Source organism: Siniperca chuatsi, linkage group LG4, assembly GCF_020085105.1.
Source record: "Siniperca chuatsi isolate FFG_IHB_CAS linkage group LG4, ASM2008510v1, whole genome shotgun sequence".
Lineage (NCBI taxonomy): Eukaryota > Metazoa > Chordata > Actinopteri > Centrarchiformes > Sinipercidae > Siniperca > Siniperca chuatsi.
Genome location: NC_058045.1, coordinates 27,655,119 through 27,669,358, shown reverse-complemented (window position 1 = coordinate 27,669,358; position 14,240 = coordinate 27,655,119). Strand labels below are relative to the sequence as shown.

At 39.8% G+C, this 14,240-nt stretch overlaps 2 protein-coding genes across 14 annotated transcripts in view; one reads left to right on the top strand and one right to left on the bottom strand.

The window, feature by feature from the left end:
• lrrk2 (leucine-rich repeat kinase 2) overlaps nucleotides 1-1,075 on the bottom strand; it is a 40,959-nt gene extending 39,884 nt beyond the window's left edge. For 4 of the 5 annotated variants that reach the window (XM_044192423.1, XM_044192425.1, XM_044192426.1 and 1 more), the window contains exon 1: nucleotides 489-1,074. In XM_044192423.1, coding sequence (XP_044048358.1) covers nucleotides 489-624 — 136 coding nt within the window. In that variant the 5' untranslated portion in view covers nucleotides 625-1,074. Of the gene's footprint in view, nucleotides 1-488 lie in introns of all 5 variants that reach the window. The other variant, XM_044192427.1, reaches the window with a different exon arrangement.
• Nucleotides 1,076-2,079: 1,004 nt separating this feature from the next.
• Nucleotides 2,080-12,607, top strand: LOC122874500 (proton myo-inositol cotransporter-like). Of its 9 annotated transcripts, XM_044192436.1 has the most exons (13): nucleotides 2,110-2,195; nucleotides 3,830-4,302; nucleotides 4,875-5,034; nucleotides 5,983-6,191; nucleotides 6,363-6,471; nucleotides 6,683-6,846; nucleotides 7,284-7,398; nucleotides 7,936-8,061; nucleotides 8,468-8,586; nucleotides 9,052-9,204; nucleotides 10,364-10,536; nucleotides 11,646-11,714; nucleotides 11,802-12,607. In XM_044192436.1, exons 2-13 carry the CDS (start codon nucleotides 3,855-3,857, stop codon nucleotides 11,808-11,810), a joined length of 1,854 nt encoding a protein of 617 aa, XP_044048371.1. In that variant the 5' UTR covers nucleotides 2,110-2,195; nucleotides 3,830-3,854; the 3' UTR covers nucleotides 11,811-12,607. The 9 variants fall into 9 exon arrangements, with proteins under 9 accessions (XP_044048365.1, XP_044048366.1, XP_044048371.1 ...); XM_044192430.1 differs by having other exon boundaries at nucleotides 2,080-2,195; nucleotides 7,936-8,097; nucleotides 11,646-12,607; XM_044192431.1 differs by having other exon boundaries at nucleotides 2,081-2,195; nucleotides 3,827-4,302; nucleotides 7,936-8,097; nucleotides 11,646-12,607.
• Nucleotides 12,608-14,240: the final 1,633 nt, after the last annotated feature.

The window sequence follows — 14,240 nt, the reverse complement described above, 5'->3', positions numbered from 1 at the left end:
GGGGGGCATTTTTCTGCATAATTACTACTTTTTAGATTTTTAGTAGCTACATTTTGCTGATAAGAATTCTGTCCTTTTAAGTAAGATTTTGAATGCAGGGCTTGTAATGGGGTATTTTTACACCGTGGTATTACTACTTATCTGAATCGGAATCAGAAATACTTTATTGATCCCCGAGGGGAAACTCTTTCGTTACAGCTGCTCACTGTCACGTCAGTGCACACAGGAACAGAAGTGTTAAGCAAATCAAAATATAATACAGGTCAGATAAATTAAGTACAAAGTGGATATAAAGTATAAAAGCTAAACAAATAAGTGCAAGTACCAAAGTGGATTTAGAGGTTGATAAGTATAGTACGGTATGCTGAAGTTAAACTGCTGAGTACTTCTCCCACCACTGCTCCTAAGTCAAACAAAAAGGCCAAAGGAAATCGTGCCAGTTTATGAACAGCAGCATGATGCGCACGCAGGGACAATGTGTTTCCTACCAATGTCGGTGTGCGCCAGGAAAAGCAGATCCTGGATGATTTGAATCAGCGTGCACAGTTGTCTGTCCTCTTGCGGGGTTTTCAGCCTCACCAGGAGTTTCTTCAGCCTTTCTTCTAATTCCTCCTTGTTAACCATGGTCTTTGAAATACTGTTTTCCAGCTGACGACTTGACGTGCATTTAGGTCCGACAGTGCAGCCCGTACAAGGGCTCTGTAGCGGGCGGCCACACTGCTGCAGCAGCACGGGAGGAAACGAGTACAGTGCCACTGTAGCCACTCATATCATTACATCACATTACATTACTAAATATGAGCTATGTTACATCATATTGCACTAGCTGCAATCCAGCTAAGTGGCTGCCACGACCGGAGAAGCTGTCAAGTGTCGCGGGGTTTCGGTTCCTACGTTGTCATCGCCGTCCTCGGCTAACTTTCCTCTGGCAGAGAAACATGTTCCTCTTTTATGGATTTGGGCACTTTCTGTTGTGTCCGTGGGAAGAAATTCAGCGGGTCCTCTCTCTCTCTGACAGTGTTCCTCCTTCCTTACAGTCTCATCATATGACTCCGGCCAGAAAAAAAAAAACTTCCCGTTTGTTAAAGAGGAAACTGGAAACAGACACTGCGCAGCACACGGGGCTGACAGACGGCGTTTCAGTCAAACTGTCGGTAAAGTGATTGATAATTAGTGATTACATCGTTGTTAACCCACATTAGATTTAGTATAGGGGCTGTCGGGTGGCATCTGTGCACTTAAACTGCCTCGCACCCTGATGCCAGTTATTGATTTACCGATTTATAAATCAGTGAGATAGACTTGGCACTGATTTGCGCCGTATTTCATTCAAAAATTCCCCCCATTGTAATGTTTGTTTGCGAATTGGCAGGTATACTTAGCCCGTAGAGCAAATATTAAAACTTTTTACAACTTTTTGTGCGATATATCTAAATTCGGCTTCACGCAAATCTGCGATTATTTCAATTAAATCTAAACTTTTCGATTCTTCCACCCCCTCCTTTTCTTTTCCCACTGCGCATCTAGCAGTGTAATTACGGTATTTACATTGTCAGCATGGAGGGTCGTTTTGCCATTATGTTGCCACACCTCTTTCCTCATTCAGTAATAATAGTAATATTACCATGTGTCCAACTTAGTAACTGAGTCACATTTAGACTAAAAAAAACCTTTCATTTGCTGTTGCTTAATATTATTTCTGGAATGAAGGCCAGCTGCATTTGTCAAAAATGGAAATTGCGATTTTTGGCTAAAAAATGCAAACGTAGCAAAATAATCCTCATTTGCCTGTGACAAAATAAGCAAGTAAAAAAAAAACAGCTCACCCGATCTCCTGATGAAAATAAAAAAAAGGTGATTTATGACCTTAACTTGATAAATAATGACATTGTTTAGTCTTCAAAGGCGAATGAGGAACAGCTGATGTGAAAATATGTTGTGATAGTTTGCTCATACTGTACAGCCTTAACATCTGTTTCGAGCAATGCAGATTATTGCTGTTTGACAAGTCTTGCAGGGACATATGACAAAGGCACAGTTAGGTAAGCTATTCATTACACTGTAAATGGGCGTGTTCCTCCTTTCCTGCGGTAATAGGCTATCATATGATCCGGGGCCAGCAGCCAAACTTCCCGTCTGTTGAAGAAGACACCAGCTGCAGCACTGAATAAGAATCCAGAATAAGCTTTTCAGAGGTATAGTTTGAGTTATTTTTCACAGATAACATCTGTTTAGTTAAAACGGGGTTTAACTAAACATGTTGACGTTTAATATTTCATCTGCCGTGAGTGATATCTTATGTGCCAGCGTGTAGCTTTAGTCTACCTGTCAGATGTTCAGTGAAAAAACGATTCTGATTGGCTTATCTCGCACATTGCTTGTGGGAAATTTTTTTTATGGGCAGCTATTTGAATAGTGGTTTGAGCTTGTATGACACTGCCAACTTTGTTTGTTTTTTAACCTTTAATGTTCAGCATGTAGTTTATAGATGCATTTTGAGTCTATATCAATAAATACCTACTTCTCCAGTAAATTCTCAAATATTAGAGTTGGCTTTTGAGATGTTCTCACCACCCGCCCAAACTGGCAACCTGCTGTGGACAATAATGTGAACCAATCATATCCTGCATGCCTAGCATAGCCCATATTGGAATTCAGCAGTTATTGGTATTTTCTATATATGCCGAATTGATTGAGAAGACTTAATTCATGTCTGTTGTTTTATTTTAATATACATATATCGCGTAGGCTACCGAAAGTCGAGGATTCACTAAATTTTGAACGGAGTTCGGCGCTGAGTTACAAGAAAAGGTGTTCCTATTTACAGTTTTGCTTGGGCTCTTCGAAATTTCCAGCAATATCGTGAATGCTTGCTGGGTCAGCAGTGAAAGTGATTGAATACTGGAAATAGATTTACCTGTGTTAATAGCTAGGTAAATTACTGATCGTGTAAATTGCGTAAATAAAAACATAATGAATGATTTATAGGCAAAATGAAAAACAAACGATTGGGATTTAAAAAAAAAGGTCGGCCACATGTATGCCGAATTGACGAGAAGACCAATAAATGGTCTGAACTTCTGTTTTAACATGTATAACGTTTGCCAAATAAACAAGAAATCACTAAAATGAAAGATTTTGAATGGAGTTTGGCGCTGCGTTTTAGCGAAATTGTCAGTTTCTTCCTTAAATAAATAAGTAATAAGTTGGATGCTCAAAAGAGATATTTCTCCTTTAGTAATAAATTATTTGGAGGACACATCTTATTTGTAAATACGCCTAGATGTGGTATGTTGTTTTACATTAAAAGTCGCGGAACAACTTTTTTGTTATTTTGCTAAAATAACCTTTCCGGCTGGGCAGTCAGGTGACGTCACGTAAACATGGCGGCACGCAGAGCGGAGCAGAGCTGTAGCCGGCTGGAGACTGTCGGTTGGTAAACAGTCGCATGAAGTCAGTTTGAAGCCATTAAAGTGCACCGCTCAGGCACATTTCTCACATCACATGACCCTAAAATCTGCTGTCCTAACAGAACCGAGCGAACAGTTAACCACAGGGGCTTATCGTTATCGTTAGCTAAGTTAGCAATAAAGTCTCGACGTGGTTTCTTCTTTCGAGCTGGACCGCAAAACACGCTGAGGTCAGAGATCATTTTTGATGTCTGCTGTTGTAAAGAATGCAGCATTATTATCTCCTTTTGTTTGGGCCCACTGTTTGTTTTCCCAAACGACAAATGACTACACCTAATTAGCAAAGGAGTAACCGACGGAGCTGCATCACCCCCCCTGGTGTGGTGAGCTTAATTCCTGGTTTCCCATATGTCCAGCAGCAACGATGAATACAGCCTGAAGCACATGAGCAACCTTATGGGCAGCAGGAGGCAGAAAGCAGCGGATGATGGAGAGCAGAGTCTCATTGGGCCTCCATCTGTGGTCTCCGCCGCTGGTGGGGATCTCCTGGACCAAGATGCCTCCACGTCTGGGTTCGTGTATGTGTTGGCGTTTTTCTCTGCCCTGGGAGGATTCCTCTTCGGGTATGACACTGGGGTGGTCTCCGGGGCTATGCTGCTCCTGAAGAAGGAGATGAACCTGACCACTTTGTGGCAGGAGCTGCTGGTCTCCAGTACTGTTGGGGCTGCGGCTGTCTCTGCCCTGAGCGGAGGCTACTTGAACGGGTGGCTGGGGCGCAGGATCTGCATCCTCTTGGCCAGTTTCATCTTCAGCATCGGTGGCATCATCTTGAGTTTTGCCCCGGACAAGGTGGTCCTTCTTGTGGGCAGAATCACAATTGGATTGGGCATAGGTGAGTTGGTGTTTGGAAATGATTTTAATACATAAAGTCATTATCTATCCAGGTAAAGAGAAGTGATGGCATAGATTATCAAAAAGTGTGAAAGTTGGCATCAGCTATTTGGTCGGATACTGAATCTTGTTTACGCATTCTTTGATCAAATATTTCCTTTAGTTTAGGGTTATTTAACACTGATCCACAGAGCAGTTTTTCATATTTTGATAGATGAGAAAAAAAGAGGGTCAGATATGTTTAAATTCCCCATTCTAAGGCATCAAAAAAGTATTGATTTGGTATCATTCAGAAACAATGCTGAAAATTACTCAGCCTTAAGAGCACCCTCTCAGTTCCCCCTGTTCACTTTTTTACCCAGGAATTCAGACCAGCAGCCACATGCTATAGATTTTCACCTGTATGTAAGATCAGATACAAAATCCACTTCCAAGCAGCTTCTCACCTCACACCACCTGACCTGCTTTTCCAGTACTACCATTGTGGATCCTGTAACAGAAGGTACAGAAGTGTGTGGAACATTTTTCTGTGTACGTCAAAATGAAACCCTTTTATTTTTTCCCCCCTATCAGGCATTGCCTCTATGACAGTTCCTGTATACCTCGCAGAAGTTTCCCCCCCTCACCAGAGAGGTCAGCTGGTCACTGTCAACGCCCTCTTCATCACCGGTGGCCAGTTCATTGCCAGTGTGGTCGATGGAGCTTTCAGCTACCTGAGCCACGATGGTTGGAGGTATGCGTTGGTTCTACACTACACTGGTATTCTCTGTCAGTAACTTTCCATGACATGGGTTTGCTTTAGTTTTGTTCACCCTACAGCGTCTCTTTCTCCGTTTTCCCTTAGAATGAAACCAACAGAGGATGTTGCTCACTCACTCAGTAAACAAACTGCAGCATTTAGCTGTGAAAGTCCTCCATAAATGCTTTGTATTGATCATATCCAATGTTGTAGCAGCAGCTTCAGTCCTCTGTCTGTTTGAAAGTGTTTGCTACTGTGTGTTGTTTTGTGAAGAGCCTGACTGATAAATCTGCATTGCCAATATTAGCTTATCCCAAATATATTGCAGTTGGCAAGTAGTGACAAGAAACTGCAGTGCAGAAATGCCAAAGGTTTGTTTGAGTTAGGTTAGTATCCGTGTCACAGTTACATAGTTTGTCCACCAGAGAGCACTCAAGTTTATTTTTCAACCATGAGACATGTTGGTCACAAACTCTTTTAATCCCAAAAAACTCATTACTAATACTAATTATTAAACTAATAACTGTTATCTAACTTATTAGACTCTCAAATGTCAATATTGTTGCCTGCTTTAAAACCCCCCAGCTCTAGTTTAGTGCAGGCTGGTGTTCGCTCGCTCACAGCACCGTATGGTTTGAGTGTTTCAGGGGAAATTCCGACAGCTGGAGTAACCAGGCGAAGCAACCAAATGATCACGAACGGATTGGGCTTTAAAAAGGCAATATGGATCCTCAAAAAAGCTTGAAGCTTAAAATACTGGCTTAGATTTTAATCCTGTGGATCAGCTCTGGACATCCTCTGTCTTTGCTGCTCCAATTCATGATTTAGTTTTAGCTTGAAATGGACTCCCTGTAAGACCCCAGCTTGAGAATCAGCGGTGGCAGATGTCTCTTTCAGCATTTCTTCTCCCCTTCACTCCTCCTCTTTCTCTCCATACCGTAGGTACATGCTGGGTTTGTCCGTTCTCCCAGCAGTGCTGCAGTTCGCCGGCTTCTTATTCCTGCCGGAGAGCCCCCGTTGGCTTCTCCAAAAGGGCCGCAGCCAAGAGGCCCGTCAAGTCCTCAGCCAGATCAGAAGAGGCCAGAGCGTTGACGAGGAGTACGACATGATCAGAGCCGGCATCGAGGAAGAAGAGAAAGAGACGAGTGAAGGTGAAATATTTCTGTGAAAAAAGATAAGCCGTGACAAAATGAGTTTTGTCTATGTGTGACATAAACACCTTTTGTACAAAGTGACACTGAAAGCCAAACATTAAAAAGAAATGAAGGTACATGAGTTGAAATTGTAATATTTCTTAAAGATTTTGGTTGTTTGTTCTTTAGGAGGCCTTGTTATTTTGCGGATCCTTCGCCATGGTCCAACTCGCAGAGCTCTCATCGTTGGCTGCGGCCTCCAGATGTTTCAGCAGCTGTCGGGGATAAACACCGTCATGTAGGTCATCTATTTATCTTGTAATAGCTCCCACATAATTATCTCCCTACTGTCTGATAACATCACCCAGTGTTGTAAAAGCTCAAATGATAAATCAGAGCCTGACCTGTCTAACTGGAAAAACTTGTCGTGTCAGAATTGCTGAGATTTGTTTGGGGGTTGGAATGTATATTGATTTGGCTTTTCAGTGAACCTCTTCGCCAATATCTAGGTACTACAGTGCAACCATTCTGCAGATGTCGGGGGTGCGGGATGATAAACAGGCAATCTGGTTGGCTGCTGCAACTTCTGCTACCAACTTTGTGTTCACCTTAGTTGGAGTCTGGCTTGTGGAGAGAGTGGGCCGCAGGAAGCTGACCCTGGGCAGTCTTTTAGGTCTGTAATGTGCATAGTGCTACAGTAATTACTTGATTGATTGATTGATTGACTAATTTTAAGCATTTTTTTCAAAACAACTTTTTATTAAATTTAATTTAATTTTATTAAAGATTTTTACTACCCCAGTGATTAGTTGCTAAACACAATTAGTATATAAATCCATAAAAAAAATATAATAGATCTTGCTTGCAGTAATTTTATATTTTAATGAGACAGTGATGTTTTTATTATTGTTTTGAGCCATGTTAAGATGGCATTCAGTTATTGATTGTATTCAGAGGGAAATACAATCGACAGGGAAGGTTTGCAGGATACAATGTCTTTCTCTAGATTTTAGTTGTAGTCTTATGCAGAGGCCTGTGCAGGACTTATTTATTCCCATTTTTTCTTCTTTCTCAGAGCTTTACTTAGTGTCTTTCTTTTCTCTAATGCAGGTACTGCATTGAGTCTGACTTTGTTGGCAGTCGGGTTCTTGCTATCTGCCCAGAATTCTCCGCCCATCACCCTCCACCCGGTCGACTCTCAAAACTCAACCTGCAGACTATATGGGTAAGAGAACACACCGCAGCTACATTGCAGTCATTTTAATCCTTACCACCAACTATTCATTTTCATTTTGAGACATTAGTTTAAAGTTTTTCTTATTCATCCAGATAACTGGCATATGTAGGCAATGTGACTTTATGTAAAGATATTGCTGGTCCATTCTTCTTTTGGTTTGATTGTTAAATATTTTTCAGTATGTTAAACATCAACAACAATGTCAGGTTTTGTTGTTCAGTCCCAAAGAGTGTCACTTTCTTTTTTAGTCTCACAATTTTGAATCATAAAGGGAGAAACTCATCATAGAAGAGTCAGAAAGAAAGCTGTCTACACTGACAGAATCCACAGTCATGTTACTTTTTAATTATTGAACACGACTCACTTTTTCTCCACAAGAAAATTTCTCACCATCACTCTCTTCGCCTACACATAACCCAGAGCTGAATACAGAAAGGCCAGTTGCTCAGTAAATAGTGTGACAGCCCTGTGTGGGCATGGATGTATTAGTATGTGAGAGGTTTTACATTCACCTCTGTCCTCCAGGTTCTGTGAATCCTGCATGCTGGATCCGGGTTGTGGATTTTGTTATCGTGAAAACGGCACCAGAGTGTGGGACTCGTCCTGTGTTCCTGTCAATCAAGCGTCCACAGATCACGCCGCCTGGGGAAGGTCAAACACGGATTTTCTGTGTGGTTTTGTGACAGAGTAAATGAGAGGTTTACAAATAGTTGACATAGATACATGAGTGTCACAGCACAAACTCTTTAAAATCTACCTACTGTAAAATCACCTGTAATCTGCACGGCAGTTAGATTGCTTTGCACATGAAATAGCATCACAAATATCAGTTATTGAAGGCAATGGCAGACAAATGCACTCACTCTCAGCATCCTTAAAGCTGAAGCTAAAGGAGTCTCTTTTGAAAAGAGGATGTTACTGTATTTTTAAAATACAGATACAAAATACAACACAGAGAATCGCCTGCAAACCACATTTCTTTTGCTGGATCATCAAGATTGAATTGAGGCTAAACCTATGGAGAAATGTTGGTTTAAATTTGGTTTCTTTCATCCAGGTGCTCCAACCAGACGGAGACAGCCGGCAGCCCAATGTGGGCTTACAACTACTGTCCAACATCCTACTCCTGGATCGTCCTGATGGGCCTCATCCTCTACCTTGCATTCTTTGCTCCAGGTCTGAAACGACTTCCTCATTGTTTTTCAAACATCTCATATCTAACAGTCTTCCTGTGAATTACAGATGAGTCATTTTTACGTTATTATGACACGTACCATGTCTGATTGTTCTGAGTTTCCACATTTCATAAAAAGATGCGAGTGGCTTGAAAGAAATCATATTTACACAATACATTTACAACTCAGAAAACCACAAAAATATCACTACCCTTTCACATACTGTGATGCAAACTATTGGCTGATACAGGAAACAGTTGCCAGATAAAGGGGTTGCTCGTCTATACTGTACCTTACACATGGCAAACAGTCTTCCTGCTAACAGATGCCTAAACCAACAATTATTATGTGTATGATCATGAGGAATAACAAATACATAATGTATTGCTACGTACCTGATATCAGGAAATGATACGTGCCATGCATATTATCCTTGTGAATATTAAAGAATGCCTCTGTGTGTTAGGTATGGGCCCCATGCCTTGGACAGTGAACTCAGAGATCTACCCACTGTGGGCCCGCAGCACCGGCAACGCCTGGTCAGCTGGGGTCAACTGGATGTTCAACGTCCTGGTGTCTCTGACCTTCCTTCATGTCGCTGAGTTTCTCACCTATTACGGTACGGCTCTATCAGGAGGTCAGGTGATGTTAAATACATTGTCACACCACGAACTGCTTTTACATGTGAGGTGAGACCTTTTTAATCAGAAAAGTGTGTGTTGTCCGTGATCATTGGCTTGCTCTAGTTTTTAAAATGTTTAGTTGTTTTAACCCTTAATGTATTGTTCCCATTTCAAACTCAGCTATAAATCATTCTGTGTTGCTCACAGTTCTGTTTGTGAGTAGTGTACAGATTTCCTGAGTTAATCAGTTCACTTGGTATAGCTTTTCCCAGTTCTGTTATCTGATATATCTCTATTTTTTTTAGAATAGAAATTTAAGAATATGTTGTCAGTGAAAGCATTTCCTGCGTCTTCAATCTTTTGAGTCTTTTGCTCTAGCCTGATCCTAAAATGTTGTTGTTGTTTTTTTTTACTCCTTTATATAACCAGGCGTGGTCACTATAAACACAACATCTTATTTAGCATCAGGACAGTGGTGAGGGAGATGAGATGAACTTCCACAGAGTTTTGTTTACAAGTCCTGGTTTGCATGTAATAGAGCTGTGTGAAACTAAATCAAACCACATACTGTACATACAGTATAAAAAACACAATAGTTTTTAAAATTACAATTCAGTTATTTAACACAAACTGCACTATCATGCTGCCAAGCTACAAGCTAAAGTCCGACAAATGTTTGTCCATTAACTATCATTCATTCGCCCAAAGAAGGCACAGACAGGTCAGAACCAAGCTCAAACTGCAATAAGAAGGGGCTCTCCAAATGTATCAATAAACAATATTATATGATATTATGAGAGTTCACAACAAGCTTGGGTGAATGCTGCCCTTTCCATTTCATTTTCATCTAATATGAGATTGTGTCACAAACTGAAATGCCAAAGCCCAGTTTGCATTTTCATTTTCAAGTTAAGGTAGCACATTGTCAGCTGTTTTGAAAATTAAAATGTGAAGTTATTTCACCTTCAATGTCATTATAATTGGCAGGATTTATATATATATATATATATATATATATATATATATATATATATATATATATATATATATATGAATTAAATGTATGTACATCAATCGAGATTTATCAAAATCGAATAATGGCAGCCATAGCTCAGAACCTAACAGTGAAAATGTACATGTGAATCTCTCTTCCAGGGGCGTTCTTCATGTACACGGGCCTGGTGGTGTTGAGTCTCCTCTTCGTCCAGGGCTGCCTGCCAGAGACGCAGGGCCTGCAGCTGGAGGAAATCGAGAACCTGTTCACCGGTCAGCTCTGCTCCTGTGGAGCCTCCTCACTCAGTGACAATCGCCACGTCCACTACATTCGGGTAAAAGGCAGCAACTACCTCCTCTCTGACAACGATGCCTCAGATGTAGAGTAGACTGGGAAGATTTTCTCTTTCCACTCTGTCCTTTGGTTTTCTGATGCAGGGAGGAAGGGAAATCATGTTGCCCTCTGGTGGCTGTGGTCAAACATGAGCAAAAAAGGCTTGAGCTCTCCAGTGATTGACTGTAACTTTCCCCTCACTCAGGTGACTGTTTCGTCAATCATTTCTGTTTTTTCCGTCTGCCTTTGTTTCACCTGGGAGTTGGTCTGCTTTTCATTTTTTTGTTTTGTGCATTCTTCTTGTTTCCCATCATTACCTCTGGTATCATAAAAGGGAACGCTAGAGCAAGACTTTCCAGGATTAGGGTGAGCAGGGTGCATTAGAACAGTGTTGATGGGATAATTAATATCCCTGGAAAGTTATAGTCTGTCATAAAAATAATGTCACAAATCAGAAACTAAAACAGATTATCAAAGAACGTCCTTGTTTTACAGATCATCTGTATTTTAAAGATTTTAAAGATGAACTTTGGGGAATGATCTTTGTTTTTCCAGTGAATAACATTTTAGAAACAAGTCTTTGTTTGTTTTGTCAGTGAGTTCAGAAACCAAGTGACCCGGTTGCTGACTCACCATTTCCTCAGCCTTGCTGTAGCCTTGTCTGTCAAGATAATTTTATTTCCAGACAGTGAAAAGAACCCTTTGTATGATTTCAGTCTGAGCATCTATCTTTTGTAGGAACGCTCATACTTCAAAATTGATATACCAGCGAAGTTTGTATGCTAGCCCTAATGATCTGTATTTTTAAATTCATGAAGATTTCAGATACACGATGTGTAGAAGAGACCGATTTTTGGCTTATTTGGACATTTGCATACATTCTGTAGAACTCTTTCAAAACACATACCTGCTGAAATCACTAACATGGGTTTAATCTTTTAATCTGTGCTGGTGTTAAACAAAATAGTTGATTGTGGGTTTGCTGCTATTGTCTGCACATTGGGAGAGATTGCACTTTAAAAACCAAAAAGATGTCTTATTCTGAAAAAAAAAAAAGTTTTTTATATGTCAGATTGCTAGAACGAGTTGCTCAAATCTTCAATTTTCTAGCAAGGTTCGGAAGTCAGCCCAGCAAACTATGGAGCGGTGGGGTCAGACAATGCCATAGCCTATATAACTGTAAGTACGCTAACAACTTTTCTGCTATGCGACAACAGTGCTGAATTTGCCTTTTTAATGTTCAATTTCATGTCCTTGTTTTCGCAGCTCAGATAACGGTGACCAAGTAGCCCAGCACAACTTTATATAGAGAACCTTTGTACAGAGTGTCCCGGTTGCACTGGTGCTCTCTGATATATGCCAATTTGCTTTTTAGTGGCCTACTGAAAACTGCACAAGATTTCTTAAACGTTTTCTGATGCTGTCTTGTTTTTATTACAGTGCAAGCTATAAATTGCCATTTCTGTGCAACTGATAAGTGTTTCTTTTAAATGTTTTATTTAAGAACAATCTCAATTTTGTTTCTTGTAATGTGGGATCCTACAAACATCTGGGAACGTCTAAACTGAATAGTTTTCTGATGAGTGAAATGTTTGGAAATTGCACAAAAACCTACATATTTATGGGAACAAAGAAAATGTTAAATATTTCTAACTACATATTTTGTGGTTGCAGATCCATAATAATAATCCTTTCTCATAATGTCATATTTGTTGTGAAAACTCATAAGGAATATGACAGCAGTGATATCAGCCAGCCACTATTCTTGTAAATCCTATTGATTACCAGCCTGTATGAGAAATTAAAAAAGGAAGTATTGTACTTTATATTGGTTAAATGTACCGATATTCTAAATGATGACACTGCCATTTTGTACAACAGACTTCATTTATCCTCAAGTGGGCAATAATGATGAGTGCATTGAGAAGGATGTTTGAAAAAACCAACAGTTTAAAGGCCATAGATAAGTTTAATGAAAATGCTCATGCAGTATATACAGATACTTTCCATGTCTCCCATGTTCTGTTCATCACTATGATCTTTGGGAAATAAACATACACACAGTGAAACAATTTGGCTCAGTGTGACATTGTGCCTGTCAGTATTTATTATGCAAAACTTCAAGGCTGTGTTTGATGCAGTGTTTACATTTAGGTAGTCAGTATTTGTGCTGTATATTAGTATGTGTACTGACTCTTAATTCAATTTCAGAGTAATGTAAGAACAAAAAGCAATGAAACAAATAAAGCTCCTGTGTTAGCTGTGTTGTACGGCAAGCTTTAGCAGGGTTTAAAGGGTCAGTTCACCCAAATTACAAAAAACTTTAGGGCTGAAACAAATTTTTTTTTATGCTCAATTAATTTGCAATTAATCTTGATTAACTGATTTCTAATTGTGTCTATGAAATGTCAGAAAGTAGTAGGAAATGCCCATTAAAATTTTCCAGAGCCGATGGTGATGGTTTTATCCAACAAATATAGTGGGATATTCAGTCTACTCAGTTTACTATCATACATTATCATACATGAGTATGAATCTGCACATTTGAGAAGCTGGGACTAGCAAATGTATGATATTTTTCCTTGAAAAATGACTAATTGATTATCAAACAGTCAATTTTCTGTGAATCAATTAAGCATTTATTCATCTTAATAGTTTAAGCTGTAAAAAAAGACAAAATTTCCTTCCTACCTCCAGGGTTTTTGCCATGCCATGCCATGCCATCCCCGGTTTTAAGATATCCATCTTTGAGATTTCTGCCGCCACCACAATGCAACATGGTGAATGTATTTTTTTTTTGTAATGCTCACAGCGTTGAAAATTTGCTTTTAAACTTTTCAGCAGCAACGTCTTTTTCCGGAATCAGTGTCTCCGTTAATCATGATAATCCATAAACCTTGTTGTGAATAGTGTTCATCGTTCTAGAGAAATTGTCCCAAAGAAAGCTTTTGACAAAAAAGTTATTTTTCAATTCTCCACAAATTAAATTCTCCCTAAAACTATCTGCATGGCTGGATACCAACAGAGTTGAATGATGTTTATATATAATTTGGGTGAACCAGCCCTTTAAATGTTGTTTTGAAGTTCAAGCCAATTTGTCCAACCATTGTGTAACCTGCGTGTTCAAAGAGAGCTTTAGCTAAGGACAGTCTACATGATTTGGAGTGTAAACATCACAGTTGTTGGTTTAGACACTTTCAACACGTTAGTCTCTCTAAAGGTTTGTCATACTTTCAGTCTCTGTAGAGCAGCCAGCATGCAGTCTTTGGCTTGGCTTCACTATAATATGCGCTGGCATGTGTCTAGTCATTAGTCAGCCTGTGGTTTGCCATGCCTTGTACCCTGTAACTTGATAGGTTTGTAATGGGACTCCTGTATTTATGGTATTATTGCCCAGCAGGAAGTGGTAGGGTGGAGTGCTGGAGGCTTTGGTTGGCCTTGGTTTGCTTTGCTCCATTGCCTCTTGCTGTGGCTTATAGTTCTTGGTTTTTGTTTTGTTTGTTTTTTTAACAATATTTTTATTATTGCTTTTTAAAACACATACACACAAACAGCTCCAACAATACAAACAATACACAGTGGCCACAAAAACTAAACATCTGACTTAGATCCAAGATATATGATGTACATATCCCATGACTTCCTCGAAGAGAAAATTGCACACTCACATAAATATGTTGTGGATATATATATATATATATATAT

What these genes read in the sequence shown, in the direction of transcription:
- LOC122874500 (XM_044192428.1), top strand. Translation starts at nt 3,819, where the DNA reads ATGTCCAGCAGCAACGATGAATACAGCCTGAAGCACATGAGCAACCTT. An exon ending in GACCCTGGGCAGTCTTTTAG is followed by an intron (nt 6,847 to 7,283) that starts GTCTGTAATGTG and finishes TCTCTAATGCAG; the next exon opens with GTACTGCATTGAGTCTGACT. An exon ending in TCAACCTGCAGACTATATGG is followed by an intron (nt 7,399 to 7,935) that starts GTAAGAGAACAC and finishes TCTGTCCTCCAG; the next exon opens with GTTCTGTGAATCCTGCATGC.